Raw genomic sequence first — 23191 nt, 5'->3', positions numbered from 1 at the left:
TACATTATCCCTATTAAATCGCTGCTGTGTGCTCTGGAGAAATGTACAGTTTGTATGTGAGTCAGAGTGTGCAGAGATAAGTGAGGTTCTGCTGTAATTTCTTTATGGGCTAACAGCTGGCCAATATCCTTTAGATTATTATGTTGATCCGTCCCATACCTCCTCCCTGCCAGGGAAGGATATTGTGCCCAGGGAAAGAATGAATAGACCTGATTTTTTTTAAAAAGATGATTACTTTGATGTCACTCGTTTCACATATCACTGCTGTGTAATAACACACGAGGACTCCACTTTTCTTGAACAAAACTGGCTGTTTATTAGAGGAGTTATTTACAGTGCTGTTCCAACTACATTTTAGCGTCCCTGACTGTGCATACAGACTGACTTCCTGCTGCCTCCACCAAATTCTTCCCTCAGGCAACCTCTCTCCAGGTCTCAGGTATCCATGTCACTTTGAGAAAACTATTATTTTATGATTTAACAGGTCAGGCAGCTTCCTATCTTAATCTAAAATTTGGTATCTGTGTATGGAGATAAAAAGCTAAATTCTTATCTTCCACTCTGAATTAAGAACACTATTTCAGGAAATAGATATATATTGAAACAAAATACAGAATAGCTGTCTTTAGTGATAAGTAAGACAATACTTATCACCATGGGGAAAATATTTTTGCACCCCCTGATCATAATTGCAATGCTTATTATCTAATAACATTATTTAACTGCTTTACTAACTTTAATATAAACTTTTCAAATGTCTATTGTGATTTTCTCAGTGTTAAACATAGAATATTAAATAAGAGTCTTTGTACTTCTATCAATTTCTATTGAAAGCACTGGAGCCTCGTAAAAAAAACCCAAAAAACTCAAATCCCATAATATCTGTTTAAAGTTTCTTAATGTGAATATTCATTAAGATATACATTCTAGGGGAAAGTTGGAGTTAAGCTGTGGCCCTTCTATTTTCTATGCCTACATTTTTTTACACCTGCAAATGAAATGCAGGGGCAAATCTTAGTAATTACATGACTAAGCACCTGGCCCCCAATCCTGGAAATATTTACGAATGTGATTTACAAAGTACTATATGAGTCAAAGGGATTTACACATGTGCATGAAGTTAAACATGTGCGTTAGTGTTTGTGTGTGCAAGTCTGGGCACCAATCCTGCAATCACACACAGAGACAGAACTGTTTTGATCTGTGTCTGCAGACTGTATACGCAGAAGTGAGCCCAGACCGCTGAAAATTCAGCCCTGACAGCAGCTGAACATTAATCTCAGAGTCGTCAGTTTTCACTCAAATGCAAATATGTGACTTGCCTTATTCTGTTGCTCTTGGAAATGATATATTCTCTCTTGCTGTTTCATCTTTTCTTGTTGATATTTCCCAGACTCCGCCCACTGGGCTGCTGCTATGTGTCTCTGAATCATCTCATTCCACTCTGGAGGTGCATTCTGCATGGAAGGGTGTGGCACTGCAGTAGCTCCTTTTGACTCTGTTGGTTGCAGTCTTGTTAAAGCTTCTTTTGACTGCGTTGGGAGTGATCCTGGAAAAACTGCTTTAGTCTGGGCTGGGAAATATCCTGGGAAAGGTTCTTTTGACTGGGCTGGGTGTGATCCTGTAAACGCTGCATTTGACTGCGTTGAGAGCAATCCGGTAAAAACTGTGTTAGTCTGTGCTGGTGCGGGCAATGTTACAAAATTGTCTTCTGACTCTGGCGGGAGGGGTACTGCAAAATCTTCTTCCGACTGAGTTGGGAATGATCCCGCAAAAACTGCTTGAGACTGTGTTGACAGCGATGCTGCAAAAGCTGCATTTGACTGTGGAGGGTGTCTTCCTCCAAGGAATACTTGTGATTCTTTGGCCATCAAGTAAGTTCCTGACTGTGCCGGCATCTTACGCAGTGATGGTTTATACATTATTTGCCTGCTTCTTTGCTTCCCAGATGAAGATGCCCAGCAGCTCTGGGACTTGTTCATTAACTGTCACTGAAAAGCAAATGTCTAGTCCAGCAACTCCTCTATATTGCTCTGAAAACAATATATGGGCTTGAGTGGATTCAGCTCTGCAGTAGTAATAACTATGGAGAAAGTCAAAACCACATTGTTATTGGTTGGGCCAGATCTCTGCTGGAACCGGCTGGTGTCGTTCTTTTCAAACCAATGGATCTATGCTGGTTTGTACCAGCTGAGGTTCTGACCCCTTATTTGTCCTGCATCACTGTGCTGAGTTGGTCCACAAAAAAAAAATGCCAAAGACTTTTAATGGGAGATTTTGAAACATTTTAACGTTTTCCCAAATTTCCCTCAAAAATGCCTTTTTAACAATGATCAGCTCTCAAAAAATTATTTTCAATCATTTTTGTTTTTCGTTTAAAAAAAATCAGAATATTTTGATCAAAGTTAAAAAAAAACCTTGTTTTTCCCCCCACTATAGTTGAAAAACCATTTTTTCATCAATAGAATGTTTTGATGGAAAAAATTGTGAGCAGCTCTACCAGTGTGATGGGGATATGAGCAGAATGCTTCTGCCCCAAGAGTGTCCTATGTAAGGCCCAGATCCTGCAAATACTCACCCCTACACTTAAGTTTACTTCGGTGAGTTGGGAGTTTAGCACGTGTGTGTCTACAGGAATGGGGCCTAAATGGACAGTTGGCAAACAGAGGTAAGGAGCACAAACCAACACTCCACTCTCCAGCCATTCTTTTTGTGGAGAGTTTCCATGAGCCTGTGGATTTAGAAAAATGACATTTCATTTTTCAAAAAGGCAAATCTGGCCAACTGGTGGCTGGCTCTTTACAAGTGGGCCACTCCCTTTGCTTAAAAGTAGCCTGTAAAAGAACAAAAAAGGAGTTGTGGCCTTTTTGATGCATTATATTGTGAAAAGGAGAATTGGAAGTTTACTCTTTTTTTCTTTTCCTGTTTAGTTTTAATGTAGTAAAAATTCAGGTCTTGTCTACCCTTTTTTTCCTGGAAGAATGTCTGGAGAAATAGGAGGTTTATGATCTCACAGTTATTAGACTGATTGAGAGAGGCAGTGGTTTTTTTTTTCTTTAATGCAGTTGATTTTAAAATGGAGGGGGTGTTTGTTTTATTAAAAACCTACTTACCTGAGATGCTTGAAAAAAGAGTAAGAAGAAAAATTCTTTAGTGGAAGTATCATAACCCTCATCCCTTTAATTAATGGCCGATCCAGACTTCCAGGTCTTCTAAAACAGTGGTTCTCAAATTAGGGCTGCCACTTGTTCAGGGAAAGCCCCTGGTGGGCCAGGCAGGTTTGTTTACCTGCCGCGTCCGCAAGTTCGGCCGATCGCAGTTCCCAGTGGCTGCGGTTCACCGCTCCAGGCCAATGGGAGCTGCAGGAAGCGGCATGGGCCAAGGGACGTACTGGCCACTGCTTCCTGCAGCCCGCATTGGCCTGGAGCAGCGAACCGCAGCCAGTGGGAGCTGTGATCGGCCGAACCTGCGGACGTGGCAGGTAAACAAACTGGCCCGGCCTGCCAGGGGCTTTCCCTGAACAAGCGGTGGCCCTAGTTTGAGAACCACTGTTCTAAAACAAGCCTAGAGCAAAATGGGGAAGACTAGACTTGACATTAGTTACAGTTCTAATGCATAAACGGGGCAGGAGGAAAAACAAAACAACAGACTTTAAAAATAAAATTGGACATGTACCATTTTTTCTTGTTTATGAAGTATAAAGAAACCCTAAATGGTTGGTTGTTGTTGTTTTTTTTTTTTTAAAGTCACCTTAAATCAACACTTTGCTGGCCTTCAGTCCTGGCCCTGAGGCAGCTAAGCTAGACTGGGTAGCAATCAGTCCCAAAATGCTCCTGAAAACTCCTGTTAATCAGTGGAGATATCTCACCCAAGGAAAAATACATGGTTGAAATAGGGACAATCTTTGGAAATGAAAAAAATAAACAAAAAAATAGAGGAATTTTGTGAAAAAATTATATTTTCCAAAAGTATTCCACAATTCTCTCCTCCTCCCACCCCCCCACCTTTCGTTGTTGTTGATAGGACTGCCGGTAATAAAGTCACACATATTATTTTCCTCCACAGCAACCTGTATCCCCATTCATCAATACTGTATAATGGTGGATTAATTTTTCCCTTGTGTCATGTATTTATTTCCCAATGTGTCATTAATCCATTCCTAAATATACATTAAATTTTACCCATGATTTTTTTAGTAATTTTTGCATAATCTTAATATGTGAACCTGAATAGAATCCTGCTCACTTTTCCATAGCTGTCTTGGAGCTGTAGTGCTAAAAGAAATAGCCAAAACTCACTTTAGTCACACTACATGCACAGGAGGCCTGACTGTTTACCATTTTCACATACCGCCTTTCCCAAACATAATTTTAATTCAATTTTTGTCCATCTGAAAAGTGGCACAGACTTCTGCCTGCGATATTGTTGTGATTGCCTCAGAATTATTGGCTCTAAACCCCATCCTCTTTGTTATACTTTAATTCCATGCAGCCTCCCACAGGAATGAAAGTCTGACCAGACACAGTGATCACAGCACTGAAAACAATTAGATGGTTATCCAGGCTATTAGGCTGAATTCCCGTAACAACTCCAGCATTCTCAATACACAAACACACACGCACCCCTAAAAATGCACCACACTTCAGCAGTTTAAAACTTTGGCTCCCAAATACATCCTCATAAAGAGGAAACAATCGTATTCATAACAACCTGTATCCGTATGGTAGTAGAGATAATGATAATTTTATAGGGAGAAAGCCTGTGCCCAAAAACTAATTTATTCTTCTCTCTTATTTCAGAAATCCTTACAGTGTCTACCAGCCTACCCACATTTAGCTATGAAAATAGATGAATTAAAGAAACACACAAACTTACTGAAAAGAGAAGGAGAAAAATTCCTACCTGCCTTGTACTCAGCCCAACAGGAAACTATATGCATCCGAAGAAGTGGGCTGTAGCCCATGAAAGCTTATGCTCTAATAAATGTGTTAGTCTCTAAGGTGCCACAAGTACTCCTGTTCTTTTTGCGGATACTGACTAACACGGCTGCTACTCTGAAACTTATTACCCAATATAGAATTTCCTTCTTTTCTTTATCAACAGCTCCACCCACGATACCAAACAGAAACCAGGAGAAATGAAACCAACGCAAAAGCAAGCCATTAGCATCACAATGAATTGATTTAGCAATTCAATACAATTTCTTTAGCCACTGACTCCACCCAGCTTCTCAGACAAAATCAGGAGAAACGAAACTATCTTGAAAGAGTTCCCTCAGCATCACCGTAAATTGGCTTCACAATGGAATGCATCTTCCTTCTCTCCTATGCCTTATGTCAGGCTGTGAGATCTTTCAACAGATAAGTGATTCCAGAATCAGTGTTGCATTTATTCTCACATGTTGTATTCATATATGGTTATTGCAACTTATTTTTATAGAAGGTTGCATTAAAAATCAATAACTACAAGGTGGCAGGGTCTAGTGCAGGGGATCCAAACTTTACAGTAGTATCTACTGCCTCTCAGTCTCGCCAACCCCAAGAATTCAAAAATAATGAATCAAGTCCCCAAAAATCAAAAGATTGGCTTAAAAAATTGAGATTTTAAAAAATAATAAATGTTGGGTCTTTTTTTTTTTTTTTTTTTTTTTTGCCTTTGGGGTTTTTGAGCCTTTAGATTTCATGCATACAAGCTTTTCTTTGCAACCATAAGGACTAGAAACCAACTTTAAAATGAATCTGAGACACCTGACTCCAGGAGCTGGGTCTCTGAGAAAAACAACAAATATCATGGAGATTCATGGTATAAAAGTCTCTTACTTGGTAAGTGTTGTAGTAAGGCTGTAGTAAGGTTAAGACATAGACAACAACCCAAAGCAAAATGAATCCACACTCAAGATCAATTTCTGATCCATTCAAAAAATCAGTCTTAGTGCCCCCCCGCACATTCAAAAATCAGTTTCCCCAACAATCCTAGTCAATCTCCCCAAACACACAAACTCAAGCCTACTCCCCCAATCCATTGTCTCACAGCCTCCAGATTCTTTTGTCCTGTTGATTCACTCTTGTGACAGTCTGAACCCCTATGTTCCCCCTTTTTACAGGACTATGATAAATTCTGTACAAAGTATGCCTTGTGAAGTGTCATTTGAAAACTCAATTTGCTGATCATTATTGTCCTGGTAAAATGTGTCTGGCAACACTATATGTAAAGTTATGAGAGTCTATTGTATGATATTACTAAGACATGTTCCAAGTCTGCAAAAATAGTCACAAACCAGGTGTCAACAAAATCAAATGGACTGTCGCCTGTATAAGTGGCCAATCTTTGGCAGGCAAAAGGGTGTGAAAGAGAAACCTGCATCTTGGCAAAGAAACAGCTGGAGGTTCCTGTCACCACAAACTTCCTGTCTCCTGAACCTCAGCTGGAAATGATTTTCAAAGAAAAAGGGAACTATAAGAAAGAAGAACCGATGCCGCAAAATACTTCTCCATTTCTCTCTGCCCATGGGATCAACAACACCAGAAGGACGAGGAAAGTAACATTGAACTGCTGGAGGCAGGGCCAGATTTATCCCTTACGCTCCCCTAGGCACAACACCTTCAGCACCCCCTCTGCCTAAAGCTGACCTTCATGTTTTCTGTAAAAAATGAAACTTTTAACCACCTTAAACTTTTAGACACCTTTAGAATGCTGGTTTCAGAGTAGAAGCCGTGTTAGTCTGTATCCGCAAAAAGAAGAACAGGAGTACTTGTGGCACCTTAGAGACTAACAAATTTATTAGAGCATAAGCTTTCGTGGACTACAGCCCACTTCTTCGGATGCATATAGCATCTTATATAGTACTTAGAATGCTGGCGCCTCTAAGTACGTGCCTACTGTGTCTAATCGGAAATTCAGCCTTGGCCACAGAGGTCCTGGCTAAAAAAAATCCAGCCAGCAAGACTGCTGAAGCACATGGTGAGAGAGAGAGACCCTTGTTTTGAATTCATTTAGCTTGTTAAGTTAGATATTAGTTGCATTTTGCCTTTATATTCCTGTAACCAAATCTGACTTTTATGCCTCATTACTTGTAACCCCTTAAAAAATCTCATTTTATGTAGTCTACAAACTTGTTTTATTGTTTTATCTAAACCAATATGTTTGGATTGATATGTTTGGGAAAATCCATTGGAAATAATAGGATTTGCGCATATCATTTTTCTATTAATGAAATGACAGGCTTTATATGAGCTTGTATTGTCCAGGAGGGTGCTGGGCAGTACAAGATGCACATTTCTTGGGGCAAATCTGGAAATGGGAATTTTCTGGTGTTACTCTGCAGTGTAATTCATGAGTGGCTGGCCATAGCACTCATACAGTATAGCTGGGAGTGTCTTACATGCTGGAAGTTGTGTGTGGCAGACCAGGAGCGGTGGCTCTCACAGCAAAGCAGTGTAAAAGGTGCCTCAGGTTGGAGAAGTGAAGGGCACAGCTATTCATCAGTCCAGATTGTACCTTGGGTAATTTTACAACTCTCCAGCTATCATCTCCTCTCCATGTAGGGTCCCTAGCTCCAGATTCCTTCTCTACTTCCCCTTACTCCCATCCAGGCTCCCTGGCCTCCTCTCTCTTCTTTCCACACTCACCCCAGGTCCCTACCCAAACTCCTTTTTTTCTCCCCAGGCTAATCTCCCATTGAGGGTCTCCAGCACCAGGATCCCCAGTTCAATTCCCTCTCTGACAGAGGTGCTATTTCAGATTTTGGTGGTGGTGGTGGAGGTGGAGGGCAACTTAACCGTGATTCCAGGGCTCCTCAGACAACTGAAAACTCTAGGTTTTTTTGTTTGTTTGTTTTTTGCAGATAACAACTTAGAAATTAGCTGACAGGAGCACCATATCTAATTCCTATATAAAAAGAGAGAATTAAATACATTAGACCCACTCAGCTCTAATACTAACATTCTCATCTCTTGTGTCAAGTCACTTAAGGGACACTGGTTAGGTTTAAAATTTTAATGTATATTCTTACTTTGTCACTAACTCTTGAACACAACAACTGAAAAATCTAGATTACTTTCTATCACTTTTTTGCAGCTCACCAAGCTTGGAATAAGATGTTTTCAAAAGTTAAATGATCTACCAGGCCAAGGCCCTGTGAGTTTATACTGCACCTGCCTGGGCTTGTATGGATGACTCACTACAAATAATAGACTAGAAACTGACCTTAAACAAACAGGAGTGAAACTGACACTTTCAAGTCACTTTCACAGTATTGCCAATCCCAAATGTTCAAAAATCATGAATCAGGCTCATCAAAAATCATGAGATTGGCCTTAAAATCATAAGATTATGTAAAAATAATAGATCTGGTGTTCTTTATATTTGCCTTCTGCTTTTTGAGCCTTTAGGATATACTGGGGTCACATTTGAAGCTTTCTCCATAGCCAAAAGGGCTAGAAACTTCATTTTTCTTTAAGAATGAAGGCTGAAATAATCACATATCCATTTGACTCCAGGAGCTGGGGCTTTAAGGAAAACAATAATTCTGAGACTCATGACAAAATCATGAGAGTAGGCAACACTGCTTTCACTTCTATTTACAGGCTAGTTACTTTCCAGAAGGCTCTTAAACACAACACTAAAGTGACTGAATTGTAGTTATCACAAGAGAATATTCAAAACCAAACACCAAGAAAATTCCACATTTTAAAGTTGAGAAAAAAATTGAGTCTTCTGAGGTATATCAGAGCCACTGCAGGCAGGAAAGGAAAATAAACAGGCACAGAAGTTCTGGGCATCTCTTCCTCTTGAAAGAAAGTTGGAAGTGTGATAGTGCACTCCATATGAGGTTATGAAAATATGCTAATAAGTGTGAACATAACATAACTACAATATGCTTCATGCAAAAGGTCTCTTGTAAGGTATCATTACAAAGTTTATAATCTACTGAGTGTGTTCATCCTATTTGTATGAATATATCACCCTTGTATTTGAAGCTAGAAATATGAAGTATAACTCTGAGGTCCTATTGTAATTATGCAAAGTGTGGACCATTAATGGTGGCTTGGAATCTTGATGGCTCTCATTAACCAGGACAATTGGTTGTAAATGGCTCTGTTTTACCTGTAAGTCATCTGTATACCTGCGTGCTGACAAGTGGGTAATGAAGTCTTAGAGTGACATGTGAGCATGTCACCTGAACTGGAATCCATCTTTAACCTGGGGCTTTTCCATTTAGAAGGAGGGTTGGGAACCCAGAGAGGGACAAAGGATTGCTGCCTTGTGCAAAAGATATATAAGGGGGTGGAACAGAACAAAGAGGGCTGCAGTCATGAGAAATCCCCTAGCTACCACCTGAGCTGGAACAAGGACTGTACCAGGGGAAAGGATTGGGCCCAGACTAGAAGGAGGCTAGTCTGTCAAAGAAGCTTATTGGAACATCTCTGAGGGTGAGAAAACTAAACTGCATTTAGTTTCCTACTATATTAGGCATAGACTTGTGTGTATTATTTTATTTTGTTTGGCAATTTACTTTGTTCTGTCTGTTATTAATTAGAACCACTTAAATCTTACTTTTTTGTATTTAATAAAGTCACTTTTTACTTATTAATTAACCCAGAGTATGCATTAATACAGGGGTTGGCAACCTATGGAACATGTGCCAAACACAGCACGCAAGCCGATTTTGACTGTCACGCTGCTGCCCCCAGCCCCACTCAGCCCCCACTCCCACCGCTTTCTCCTGCAGGGGCAGGAGGCAGAAGCTTGGTCCTGCGGCAGCCACGCTTCCCTCCTCCCCCGCTTCTTCCCCCAGCATGGTGCTTTCCGGCCCCTCCTCCTCCCTATCCCTGCCGCCGATCAGCTGATGGCCCTTGCGAGGGGGAGGGGGAAGGGGAGGAGTGGCAGCATGCACACAGCTCCGTAGAGGAAGCAGAGAAGAGGTAGGGTTGGGGCCTTGGGGAAGGGGGTGGAACAGGGCATATCCCTTCCAGCCCCCTGCCCTAAGCCACTCAGGGCAGGGGGCTGGGAGCACCCCACTCCTCTGCCCTGACCCCTGAACCCCCCCAGCCTTCTGCCCTGCACATCCACATACCCCAGCCCTCTGCCCTAACCCCTGAACTCCCTCCCACACCCAGCCCTCTGCCCTGCACCCCCACACCCCCCAGCCCTCTGCCCTGACCCCTGACCCCCCCCACTGCCCTCTGCTCTGACCCCTGAACCCTCCCACACACCCAGCCTTCTGCCCTGCACCCCCACAGCCCCAGCTCTCTGCCGTGACCCCTGAACCATCCCCCCAGGTCTGGGGTCCCGGCTGCCGGCCCCTTGCCAGCCAGCGTCCCAGCCGCAGGCTCCGCCCAGCCTGCTGCCAGCCTAGGTGAACAGAACCCCAGGCTGGCAGCGAGCTGAGCAGGCTGGCGGTGTCAGATTATTATTTTAATTTAATTTTAAATGAAGCTTCTAAACATTTTGAAAACCTTGTTTACTTTACATACAACAATAGTTTAGTTATATAATATAGACTTATAGAGAGAGACCTTCTAAAAAAACGTTAAAATGTATTACCGGCATGCGAAACCTTAAATTAAAGTGAATAAATGAAGACTCGGCACACCACTTCTGAAAGGTTGCCTACCCCTTGTGATGTTATTGACATAATCTGGGACCATATAGAACATGGTTGCAACCAAGGTCCTGTAGTGGCTCCAAATCTTGTATAAAGGGGGTCAAATGAGGTGTCTAAGACAAGGTTATGGTTTGCTGGTTATGAGTATGTTGTCTACATGTGTGTATCAATTTTGTAGTTGAAGTTATGAATATTGGCTCTAAACTGTCTGTATTTCAAACTTATGCTATGCTTCTGGGAGACATCCCAGACAAGTTGGTGTTAGTTCTGCCTAACCTGCTTGATGGCCCATTAAGGACCATCAGCTATACAATTGACCCATTGAGAGAAGGCAAATACACCTTGCAACTCAGCAAAGTATGCAGGAACTGGCCCATGTGACTCCAGACTCCATTTTGTTATAATTTTCCACAGTAAGGACAAAGAGGTGTTCTTACACCTGGAAAAGACTATAAAAAGGCTGATGCCTCTCCTCCATATTGTCTTCAATCCTGCTTCTTACCTCTGGAGGGACTTTGCTACAAACTGAAGCTCTGAACAAAGGACTGAGGACCCATCCCAGCTGAGGATTTATTCCAGAGACTTGATTTGAACCTGCAGTTTATTCTATCACTGCTACAAGCCTGAACCAAGAACGTTGCCATCACTGTATGTAATTGATTCCATTTAACCAATTCTAGCTCTCATCTATATCTTTTTCCTTTTATGAATAAACCTTTAGATTTTAGATTCTAAAGGATTGGCAACAGTGTGATTTGTGAGTAAGATCTAATTTGTATATTGACCTGGGTCTGGGGCTTGGTCCTTTGGGATCAGGAGAACCTTTTTTCTTTTATTGGGGTATTGGTTTTCATAACCATTTGTCCTCATAATGAGTGGCACTGGTGGTGGCAATGGTGGTGATACTGGGAAACTGGAGTGTCTAAGGGAATTGCTTGTGTGACTTGTGGTTAGCCAGTGGGGTGAGACCAAAGTCCTCTTATTCTGTCTGGTTTGGTTTGCCTTAGAGATGGAGAAACCCCAGCCTTGGGCTGTAACTGCCCTGTTTTAAGCGATTTGTCCTGAATTGGCACTCTCAGGTGGGTCCCGCCAGAACTGCATCGTCACCCCCCTGCATTAATACCGGGGGGGGGGGGGGGAGGGCAAACAGCAGTACATCTCTCTCTATCAATGTTATAGAGTGCAAACAATTTATGAGTTTATCCTGTATAATATTTATACAGGGTAAAACAGATTTATTTGGGGTTTGGACCCTATTGGGAGCTGGGAATCTGAGTGCTGGAGACAGGAGCTCTTCTTAAACTGTTTTCAGTTAAGCCTGCAGCTTGTGGGGGACATGGTTCAGACTTGGATCTGTATTTGCAGCAGGCAAGAGTGTCTGGCTCAAACAAGGCAGAGTACTGAAGTCCCAAGCTGGCAGGGAAAACGGGCTCACAGGTAGTCTAGGCACATCAGGTGGCTGTCCCAAGGGGATTTCTGTGACCCAAACCATCACAATGGTGTAGTTGGCAGGATCTGTGCAAAGCTGATTGCTTTGAGATACTGGTAGTGATTTTAAGTGAGTTTTGGGTGTGGTGTGCTGGCACCCAGAACAGACAAAGTGGTTACTGGTTATTTTCTGTTTGTTTATTTCAGGTGAGGGAAATAAGCACAAGAAAGCAGGAAAATGACTACCAGTGAGGCAGCTACAAAATTAGAGCGGGCCAGACTGGAAGCAGAAGAGAAGGCAAAGGACCGTGAATTTCAATTGAAGCTCAAAGAAGCAGAGGCAGCAAGGGAGGAGAATACATACAGAAGGGCTATGGAGGCAAAGGCAGCCAGAGAGGAAGCCGCTTACAAAAGAGCCCTGGAGTTAAGAGACAGAGAAATACAGACCCAGATTGAGGTCCAGAAGCATGAACTGGCTGTTATGGAGTGGAAGAGACAAAACCCTTCAGCCGCTGGCTCTACTTCCCCAAAAATCCACAAATGGGAGCAACTATGTCCGCAGTATGATGAATCCAGTGATACTGCCGAATATTTCATCACCTTTGAGAGACTGTGCACCCTCCATGCAATACCTTAAAATCAAAAGATGACCACATTGCTAGCAAAATTGACTGGCAGAGCTGTGGACATATTCAATAAGATGCCTATTGATGCTTCAAACTATGGTAAATTTAAGGAACTGGTTTTGAAACAGTTTCAGATTACACCTGAAACCTACAGGGTTAAATTCAGGAGTTTTAAGAGGGGATCTGGATTGAGTAATGTGGTTTATGTAAATGAAATGAGAGACTTGTTAGATAAGTGGGTGAGGGGAAAAGGCATTATAAGCTTTGAAGGAATGTGTGATTTGGTTACTCAGGAACAATTCCTGAATATGTGCAATGATGATGTAAAACAGTACAGTATTTATGGGACAAAAAGGTGGATGCAGTGGGTGGATAGGCTGAGTTTGCAGACTCTTTTGAGCAGTCACAAGCTGCAATTAAACATAACTCACTGGCAGAGAGGCACAGGGATGGAGGAAAGCAGAATCACCATTTATACCCCTGGGAAAAAGGAGGCTGGGCGTTCACATCCCCATTCCCCTGTTACTCGCCCCAAATCTCCTGTACAAGCAGAGGAGCCCAAGAGGTTCTATAATTGTAAGTCCACTGAGCACCTGAGGAATAAGTGTCCCTTGCTGAGTGGGAACAAGGAGCAAGTAACACATAAAACTGCTACTTCTCAGAGCCCGGCTGCTGCCTCTTTCCACACAGGATTTGTAAAGCTTGCTTTTACACAACCAAGCAGTGAGCATATGCGTGCTGTTAAACTTAATGTAAATTACTCACTGGATTGAGAGATATGGGGGCTGAAATTTCTGTGGTCAGGAGGGACCTGATCCTGGAGAAGGATTTGTTGCCAGGGAAAATGGCAGAATGAGAACTGGTGGGGGGTTACAAAATCCTTGCACCTTTAGCTAAAGTACACATGCAAACTAGTCATTTGTAGGCTGAGCTGACTGTTGCAACAGTGGCACACAATTTTGCACAGTTTCTACTAGGGAATGATTTCTTTAATGTGGCAGAATCTGTCCCAGGATTGGTTAGCAGTGAGAAGGAATCTTGTGCTAAAAGCCCCGGGGGGTAGCGGGGAGGGTGAAGTCACATGGACTTCTGGGGAAATAAGAGGGTGTCTCTTAGTTTCCTCTGTAGCAGTAAAGAATGCAGCTCTGGGGGAAGGGATTGTTGTAGCCAATTCCTGTAGCCCCAGGCTCAAGGCAAGTTCCAGAGGGAAGGGCTGGAGGAAGCCAGCTCCTGTCCCACAATCATCACCCAGGGAGGAGAACCTTGTAGCAGGGGGGCCACCCCAGCTGCTGACTGCCAGGAAGTTGCAGGTCAGCAGGGTGCAGGGCCTGCCCTGGGGTGCACAGAGACATGTGTCCTGAAGGTGGAAGTTGGGATTCTGGTGACCGCTGTGGTGGGATCAGATCCCAAGGACTCTGTAGCTGAAAGCAAGCCCAACCTGAGAGAGGGCGGGGGGGGGGGGGGGGGGCTTGCTGGCCAGTGAAGGGTCTGTCATAGCTGGTAGCTGTGATCCCACAGCTGGGTCAGAGTCACCTTCCCTTTTTGCGAACACAGGAGTGTCTGACCAGTGGGGAGCCCAGAGAGGGAAGTCCAGATGGATGATGAGGGGAGACCAGAGGGTCTGCCCACCTTTTGTAGGGAGGCTTTTTCCCAGGAGGAGGGTAAAAAATCTGCATTTAAAATGACAGACCCCTCTCCTGTGAATCAGGTCTGACTGGGGGTCAGATCTGGAGGGGAGCGCCCATCCAGCCCACCTGTTGGGGGCAGAAAGTGGGGTAACCGGGAGGATCTTACCGATCCAAAGCACTCCATTAAAGAATGTTATTCCTGCTGCCCTTGTAACAAATCAAGGCTGGGAGGAGAAAAACTCTGCACTTGGAGAGCTTTGAAAGGGTGTGTGGCCAACCCAAAGAAATTCCAGAGGGAGGGGCCGAGGGCAGGCATGGTTGCAGTGCACCCTTTTTTTGCCAAATCCTCAAACACATGCCTGAATTAAAAGCCTTCTCCAAAAGAGGCAGAAGAATCTGCATCAGAGCACCTGCCAAGGTACACAAAGGAACTGGGAAATGCAATAGACACTAAACAAGCTAAATTGTGTGAATAAAGCCTGTCCACCGTAGATTTGCTGTTAATCTTGTGTCTTTTGCTACTTCATCTATGGGTCAAGACAAAGGAATTAATACTAGTGGTAAACCCTTTAAAGATGTGGGACATACCTGATTTCTGGAAAAAACTTTTGTACATTCTAGGGATAGTGACAAGACAGTCTCACAAGCATGCTGCTTTTCAGCTTATACTTGTAAACAGACTGGAAGCCTGGCACAGCAGCAAAAGCATAACAGGCCCGTGCTGCTGTGTGGAAGGGGAAACTGAGGCACACCGCATCATGGCATTGGTGGCTAAATGCCAAAACACCTACACTTTAACAGAGATTGCTGTCTGCATTCTGTTAGCAATACTACACCCCAATGTGTTTTCAGGCACCCGGGGACCAGGAACACCAAACCTTGCTAGAACACCTAGGGTGACCAGATGTCCCGATTTTATCGGGACAGTCCCTATTTTAGGGGACTTGTCCCGCGTCCCGCCCTTACATTGGTCGGGACGCACTTTGTACTGATATCGGGGGACCATCTGGTGGAGGACGCAAGCCGGCCCTGCCGGCACCGCTCACCTCTTCTTCCTGGGCCCTGAGGCAGCTCAGCTGAACTCCCAGTGCCTGCCTGTCCACCAGCAGGAGCTTGCAGAGTGCTGCAGCCCCACTCCCCAGGCACGCACAGAGATGGCAAGGAGGTCTCCACTGTGTGCTGCAGGGGTGGGGGGGCTTGTAGGCACCGGCAGCGAGCCCCCCGCCCCTGTCCCCGCCGCCCCCGACCCGACCTGACCAACCTTAGGAGCCAGAGGGACAGGACCTGCCTGCTGGATGCTCCCTGGGAGCCGCTCCAGGTAAGGCTAGCACTGCCTGGGACTCACCTGGCCCCCTGGCAGGTCCCTCTGGTGGGGGGGGGGGGCTCTGCGTGCTGCCCCCCTCCCTCCCCGAGGGGGGAGGTGGAGACGGAGCAGAGGCAAGCTGGTGGGGGGCAGGGTGTGGAGCTGCCGGTGGGTTCTCAGTTTTTCCTGTGCTCCGGCAGTTTTTTTTGTTTTGTTTTGTTTTGCTCCACTGGCCGCTTGTTGTTTTTTTTTTTTTTTGCTCCGTTCCCCCACCCCCACGCGTCCCGATATTTGACCTCTGACATCTGGTCACCCTAAGAACACCTATGAATTACATCATACGGTTTAAAGGTACTGAAAGGGAGTGTGACCAGAGACAAACAAGTCTCTGGCAGTAAGTTCAGGAGGAGGGTGTGACGGTGCACTCCATATGCTAATGAGTGTGAATATAATGTAACTGGAATATGCTTCATGCAAAAGGTCTCTTGTAAGGTATCATTACAAAGCTTATAATCTACGGAGTGTGGACATCCTATTTGTATAAATTTATCATTCTTGTATCTGAAACTAGAAATATGAAATATAACTCTGAGCTCCTTATGTAATTATGCAAAGTGTGGGCCATTACTGGTGGCTTGGAATTTTGATGGCTCTCATTAACCAGGACAATTGACTGCAGATGGCTGTGTTTACCTGTGAGTCTTCCTGTATACGTGTGTGCTGGCAAGTGGGTAATGAAGTATATTACAGTGACATGTGATCATGTCACCTGAACTGGAATCCATCTTTAACCTGGGGCTTTTCCATTGAGAACATCTGTACAATGGGGATAACAGCACTGCTCTACCTCACGGAGGGGGTGTGAGGAGAAATAGGTTGGACCTTGTGAGCGGCCACATAAGTACCACAAGTAGATTGGGAACCTCTCTATAGCACTATCCCTTCCCTTGGTTTTAGCCCCTTTTCACCAATGCCCCTCAAATCTCTCCTTTTCTGAATAACCTTGGCTTAGAGGGCTTGGCTGTATTTCATCTGAGTCCCTTGTGTTCTCTCTAAAACAACTCCCCCTCCCCCCTCCAAGGGATTCCTGTTTTACATGCTTGATTTCCATATCCTTAATTTAATCACCAGCCCTTTCTGATTTTAATCACCCATCTCTGTAAACAAAATACTCACTGCCCCTGGGGCACCTCTCCTCTGCAGAATTTACATTTCCCACTAATGCTGTGCTGTAGTAGTTAAGGGGGCGGAGGGAACCAGAAGTGTATAGATAGAATCACATTGGTGTGGGGATACCAGGGGGGGAGGGGCAGTGACATGGGGGCTCCAGGAGGGCAGATCTCTCCCCACCCCAATACTGAGCATCTCCAATAGTCAAGTGCCCCTCACCAGTACCAGGGAAAGTGGGTTATTGGGGGAGGGGGAGGTTAAAATGCTCCAGCACACTGAAGGTAGCTAGGGTGGGTGGTGATGGTGGAAGATTGGCTCCTGAAATATCCCCAACCCCCTGCACTAACACCTCCCTTTGGGATGAGTAAGAAAAAGGGGGAGCCCCTGAGAGCTGGGGAGCATGGGGAACTGGGGGTTCAGAGTGTGGCATGCAGAAGGGGGACCTTGAAGATATGAGGGACACCCTGAGAACTGGGAGGCTGGGATCTGTGGGGCAGAGGGAGAGGCCTCCTAGGAATTGTGTGGGCACAGAGGGAGGCTGGGAGCTGGGGGCACAGGGAGGGGTCCCTCAGGAGCTGGGGCACAGAGAGGGCCCCCCTGGGAGCTGGGTGGGCTGGAATCTAGAGGCACATGGAGGGCCCCCCTGGGAGCTGGAAAGGCTGGGAGCTGGGGGCACAGGGTGGGGTCCCTGGGAAGCTGTAGAGGGGGCTGGGGCACAGGAAAGGGGCCCTCAGGAGCTGGGGGCACAGAGATGGGTCTGGGGAGGGAGCTGGGGGCACAGGAAAGGGGCCCCTGGGATCTGGGGGGAGCTGGGAAATGGGGGACATAGGAAGGGGTCCCCTAGGGGCTGGGATCTGGGGCACAGGAAAGGGGCCCTCGGGAGCTGAGAGATGGGGACACAGAGAGGGGTCTCCCAGGGGCTGGGAGCTGAGGCACAGGGTCAGGACCCCCTAAGACTTACTGGTCTCTTCTTTACCCTGCAGTTTTAGTTCCCTTCCCTTCCTCTCCCCTCCCAACCTGGAAGAGGCCAGCAACTTGAAATCGGATGAGGTTCAACAAGGACAAGTGCAGAGTCCTGCACTTAGGACAGAACAATTCCATGCACTGCTATAGGCTAGGGGCTGACTGGCTAAGCAGCAGTTCTACAGAAAAGGACCTGGGGATTACAGTGGACAAGAAGCTGGATACGAGTCAATAGTGTGCCCTTGTTGCCAAGAAGGCCAATGGCATATTGGGCTGTATTAGTAAGAGCAAGGATGCCTACCTGCTATCATGGATGCATTAGGAGGTGCAAGAGTGTTTTCAACCCTCGATCTAACTTCTGCTTACTTCCAGGTTGCGGTGGAAAAACAAGACCAGGAAAAGACAGTGGTGACGACTCTGTTTGGGCTGTTCAAATGGATCTGTGTGCCATTTGGCTTGTGCATTGTGCCCGCTACATTCCAGAGACTAATGGAGCGGGAGTGTTGGGAGACTATATCTTAGGGCTTGTCTACACTTACATTTTATAGCGTTCTAACTTGCTGGCTCAGGGGGGTGAAAAATCACCCCCCTGAGCGCCACAAGTCTGAGCGCTTTAAAGCACTAGTGTAGACAGGCTCCGAGCGCTGGGAGCCGCACTCCCAGCACTCAGAGCTATTCCCCCCGTGGAGGTAGTTTACCAGGAGCGCGCGCAACCACACTCGCACTTCAAAACACGGCCGCAGCAGTGCTTTGAAGTTTCCAGTACAGACATACCCTGTACTGATATACCTGGGTGATGTCATTTGTGTTCTTCTTCGAGTGATTGCTCATTACAATTCCAGTCAGGTGTGTGCACGCACTGCCTGCACGGATGTCGGAAACTTTTACCCTAGCAGCTACCCGTCGGGCCAGCTGGGGAGCCCTCTGGAGTGGCGCCGAAATGACGATCTATATAAGCCCCTGCCGGCTCGACCCCCCTTCAGTTCCTTCTGTGACGGCTGTTGGAACAGTGGTCTCTTGTCTTTTCAAGTGTTCCACTTATCCCTAGCGTTTTCTTATCTTCATTGTAAATAGTTTGTAGTTAGTAAGTGTTAATTGTTTCTCTATAGTATTAAGTGTAGTTTAGCTGTTAGAGGGTGGTCTTATCAATGACTGCCCTGCGGGGCCCTGGGGCATGCCGTCTCAGGGCTTCAAGCCTTGCAAGTGTTGCAGCAGACCCATGCCTACAGGCGACCCCCACGATTCCTGTCTCAGGTGTTTGGGGGGAGAGCCATCAAGCAGACAAGTGCAGAATTTGTAAAGTGTTCAAACCTCGAAAGCGTAAAGAGAGGGAGTTCCGTCTTAGGCAACTTCTCATAGAGTCGGCCCTGTGGCCCTCTCAAGACGTGGACCTAAGTGCCTTGGTACGGAGCACCCCTCCAGCAGTACCAGGTTTGGCACTGCAGAAGACCCCGCGCTCATCTCGGGGCCGGCGATCACCCAGGCCCCAAAAACGCCCACCTCGGCACCGTTCCCATTCCCCAGTTGCTGCCAAGAAGCAAGCCGTGGGATGACCCCCTCGTAGGATCGAGACAGTTGCCACGGGCCCGACAGTGCAAGACCCTGGCCAGTACTCTGATCAGGTCACCATGCCTCGATCTCTTCAGACCACCCTTCCACACGGGATGGTGCAAGTAGAAGAGATCATTCTACCTTCCACACTGGACACCTTCAAGGCGGCGAGAGGTCTCAGAGATGACGGGTCTGGAGCCTCCGGCTCCAGCTCGGGTCCCGGTACCATCCAAGGGCAAACCAGCAATGTTCAGACTGTCAGCCCTCAGACCAGCATCTCATTCCTGCTTGGAGTCCCGGTACCGTTCTGAGTCCCTGCACTGCCTCAGGTCTCGGTCTGACTCGCGGCGCTGGTCCCGCGGTTTTGAATCTCGGAGCCGTTTCTGCTCGAGGTCACTTTCGACTGCACGAACATGGTCCCACTCGAGGTCCAGGTCCCAATATGTGACCTCACGGCACCGCTCGGACCGACGAGGTGCGGGTTCCCAATCCCCGTGTCAGTGATTGCCAGGGCGGAACCGCTCTCCAGCTCGGCACCGCTCCTGGTCGTGGCACCGCTCCCCGTCGTTGCACCGCTCACCAGCTCGGCACAGCTCAACGTCACCCTCCAGGGTGACCCTTCCCATGAATAAAACCATACAAAACAATGCAAAGACTCTCTGGCAAACCCCGGCCTCCATTCCCCCCACAGCTAAGGGGGGGAAACAAAAGTACTTTGTCCCCACCAGGGGTTATGAATACCTTTTTACCCACCCTGCCCCATGTTCGCTTGTGGTAGATGCGATAACTGCCAAGGAGAGACAGGGCCAGCAAGGGCCTGCTCCCAAATCAAAAGACACAAAATGGCTGAACCTTTTTGGGAGAAAGGTTTATTCTCATGGGAGGTCTCTCGCTGCGGATCGCTAACCAGCTGGCGATCCTCAGTAGGTACAATTTTAATTCTTGGTCTGCGGTCCTTATGTTCCAAGACCTTCTCCCAGCAGAGGCTCGTTCAGGAAGGCATAAGGGGGAGCATAACGGAAGATAGGAACAGGCACAGGTCAGGACTAGAGGGACTAGAGACTAGATTACTAGATCGCACTGTTGCCAGGCGACGGCAGGTGTATGTAATTGGAGACTCTTTACTGAGGAGATTGGACAGGCCTGTGACCAGGGCGGACCCGGAGAACAGAAGGGTGTGCTGTCTACCGGGCGCAAAGATACGCGATGTGGACCTGCGGTTGAAAAGGATCCTAAAAGGAGCAGGTAAGAACCCCTTGATAATCCTTCATGTAGGAACAAATGACACGGCTAGGTTCTCGTTAGAGAGAATCAAGGGAGATTATGCTAGGCTGGGGAAGACACTCAAGGAGATAGAGGCTCAGATTATCTTTAGTGGGATTCTGCCCGTTCCGAGGGAAGGGCAGCAAAGGGCTGATAGGATTGTGAGAATAAATAGTTGGCTAAGAGAGTGGTGCTATAAGGAGGGCTTTGGGATGTATGGCCACTGGGAGGCTTTCGGGGATAGACACCTGTTCTCGCGGGATGGGCTTCACCTGAGTAGGGAAGGAAATAGACTTCTGGGAGGGAGGCTGGCTCATCTTATCAAAAGAGCTTTAAACTAGGAAGTTTGGGGAGAAGGTTGGGAGATGCACAGTTAATCTCCACGCCAGATTCCAGTATGGAAAAGGTGAGTAAAATGAGAGGAGACATAGCCGGGGAGATGAGATTGGACATAGGAAGGATAGGGGGGACGGACGCAAGGAGGCCCGCAACTTATAGTGCTACGAATGGGAGACAGGCTAAACGACATACATTAGGGTGTTTATACACCAATGCCAGAAGCCTAGGTAATAAAATGGAGGAATTGGAGCTCTTGGTCCAAGAGCTGAAACCAGATATCGTAGGAATAACAGAAACGTGGTGGAATGGCAGTCACGACTGGAACACAGGTATGGAGGGGTATGCGCTGTTTAGGAAAGACCGGAACAAAGGTAAAGGTGGGGGGGTGGCATTGTATGTCAATAGTGAAATAAGCTGTAAAGAAATAATAGTTGATGGATTAGATAACACAGAGTCCGTCTGGGCAATACTCACACTGGGCAATACTCACACTGACTACTAGAGCCTCTCCGGGGATAGTGCTCGGAGTGTGCTATAGACCGCCGGGATCGACCCAGGATATGGATAAGGAACTATTTAATGTGTTTAGAGAAGTAATTACTAATAGAAACTGTGTAATTATGGGGGACTTTAACTTCCCAGATATAGATTGGGGCACAAACACTAGTAGTAATAATAGGGCTCAGATGTTCCTAGATGTGCTTGCTGATCAATTCCTTCATCAAGTGGTAGCTGAACCGACGAGGGGGGAGGCCATTTTAGATTTGATTCTGGTAAGTAGTGAGGACCTCGTTGAGGAAGTGGTAGTGGGGGACAATTTGGGCTCCAGTGATCATGAGCTAATTCGGTTTAAAATACATGGGAGGAGTAGCAGAATTAAGTCAAAGACTAGGGTTTATAATTTTAAAAAGGCCAATTTTAACAAATTAAGGGGACTGGTAAGGGAAGTGGATTGGGCAAACGTATTAATGGATCTAAAGGCAGAAGAAGCCTGGGATTACTTCAAGTTAAAGATGCATGAGCTGTCGGAGGCCTGCATTCCAAAAAAGGGAAAAAGATTACAAAGCAGGAGATTTAGACCGAGCTGGATGAGCGACCGACTCAAAGGGGCGATTAGGAAAAAACAGAAAGCGTACAAAGAGTGGAAGAGGGGAGGGATTAGTAAAGAAACTTACCTTAGCGAAGTCAGAGAATGTAGAGATAGAGTGAGAAAGGCCAAAGGCCGTGTAGAGTTGGACCTAGCGAGGGGAATTAAAAGCAATAGTAAGAGGTTTTACAGCCATATAAATAGGAAGAAAGCAAAGAAAGAAGAAGTGGGACCGCTGAAGACTATTGCCGGAGAGGAGATTAAAGACAATCTAGGCATGGCGCAATATCTCAATGAATATTTTGCATCGGTGTTTAATGAGGCCAATGAAGGTATTAGGGATACTAGCACCACTACAGAGGGGCATTCAGGATGGGGGATTACCGTATCCGAGGTAGAAACAAAACTTGAATGCCTTAATGGGGCTAAGTCGGGAGGACCGGACGATCTTCATCCGAGAATATTGAAGGAATTGGCGCGGGAAATAGCAGGCCCATTAGCGATAATATTTAATGAATCTGTAAACTCGGGGGTGGTCCCGTTAGACTGGAGAATAGCTAATGTGGTTCCTATTTTCAAGAAAGGGAAAAAAAGTGATCCGGGTAACTACAGGCCTGTTAGTTTAACATCTGTAGTGTGCAAGGTGTTAGAGAAAATTCTGAAAGAGAAACTAGTTGAGGACCTGGAGGTTAGTGGCAATTGCGATAAATTACAACATGGTTTTACGAAGGGCAGATCGTGCCAAACGAATCTGATCTCCTTCTTTGAGAAAGTAACGGATTTATTAGATAAGGGAAATGCGGTGGACCTAATATACCTGGATTTCAGTAAAGCGTTTGATACTGTACCCCATGAGGAATTATTGGTTAAACTGAAAAACATGGGGATCGATATGAAAATCCAGAGGTGGATAAGGAATTGGTTAATGGGGAGAATGCAGCGGGTCGTATTAAAGGGTGAACTGTCAGGTTGGAGGGAGGTTACTAGTGGAGTGCCTCAAGGTTCGGTTTTGGGACCCATTTTATTTAATCTATTTATAACTGACCTCGGAACCGATTGCAGGAGTGGGCTGATAAAGTTTGCGGATGATACGAAGGTGGGAGGCGTTGTAAATTCGGAGGAGGATAGGGATATCCTGCAGGGAGACTTGAACGAGCTTGTGAATTGGAGTATCAGGAATAGGATGAAATTTAATAGTAAAAAGTGTAAGGTGATGCATTTGGGGAT

General features: G+C 45.9%; 1 protein-coding gene across 1 annotated transcript in view; it reads right to left on the bottom strand.

Moving 5' to 3' along the window:
* The window catches only part of LOC117877349, a 132482-nt gene that overhangs the window by 64565 nt on the left and 44726 nt on the right, over window positions 1-23191 (bottom strand). Inside the window, 2 exon segments of the mRNA XM_034770428.1 lie at window positions 1323-1985; window positions 3114-3121. Of these exon segments, the coding sequence (XP_034626319.1) occupies window positions 1323-1985; window positions 3114-3121 (671 nt within the window).

The sequence above is a fragment of the Trachemys scripta genome, chromosome 1 (assembly GCF_013100865.1).
Source record: "Trachemys scripta elegans isolate TJP31775 chromosome 1, CAS_Tse_1.0, whole genome shotgun sequence".
Classification (NCBI taxonomy): Eukaryota; Metazoa; Chordata; order Testudines; family Emydidae; genus Trachemys; species Trachemys scripta.
The sequence above is the reverse complement of the archived record's forward strand: the minus strand, read 5'-3'. Positions and strand labels throughout refer to the sequence as shown.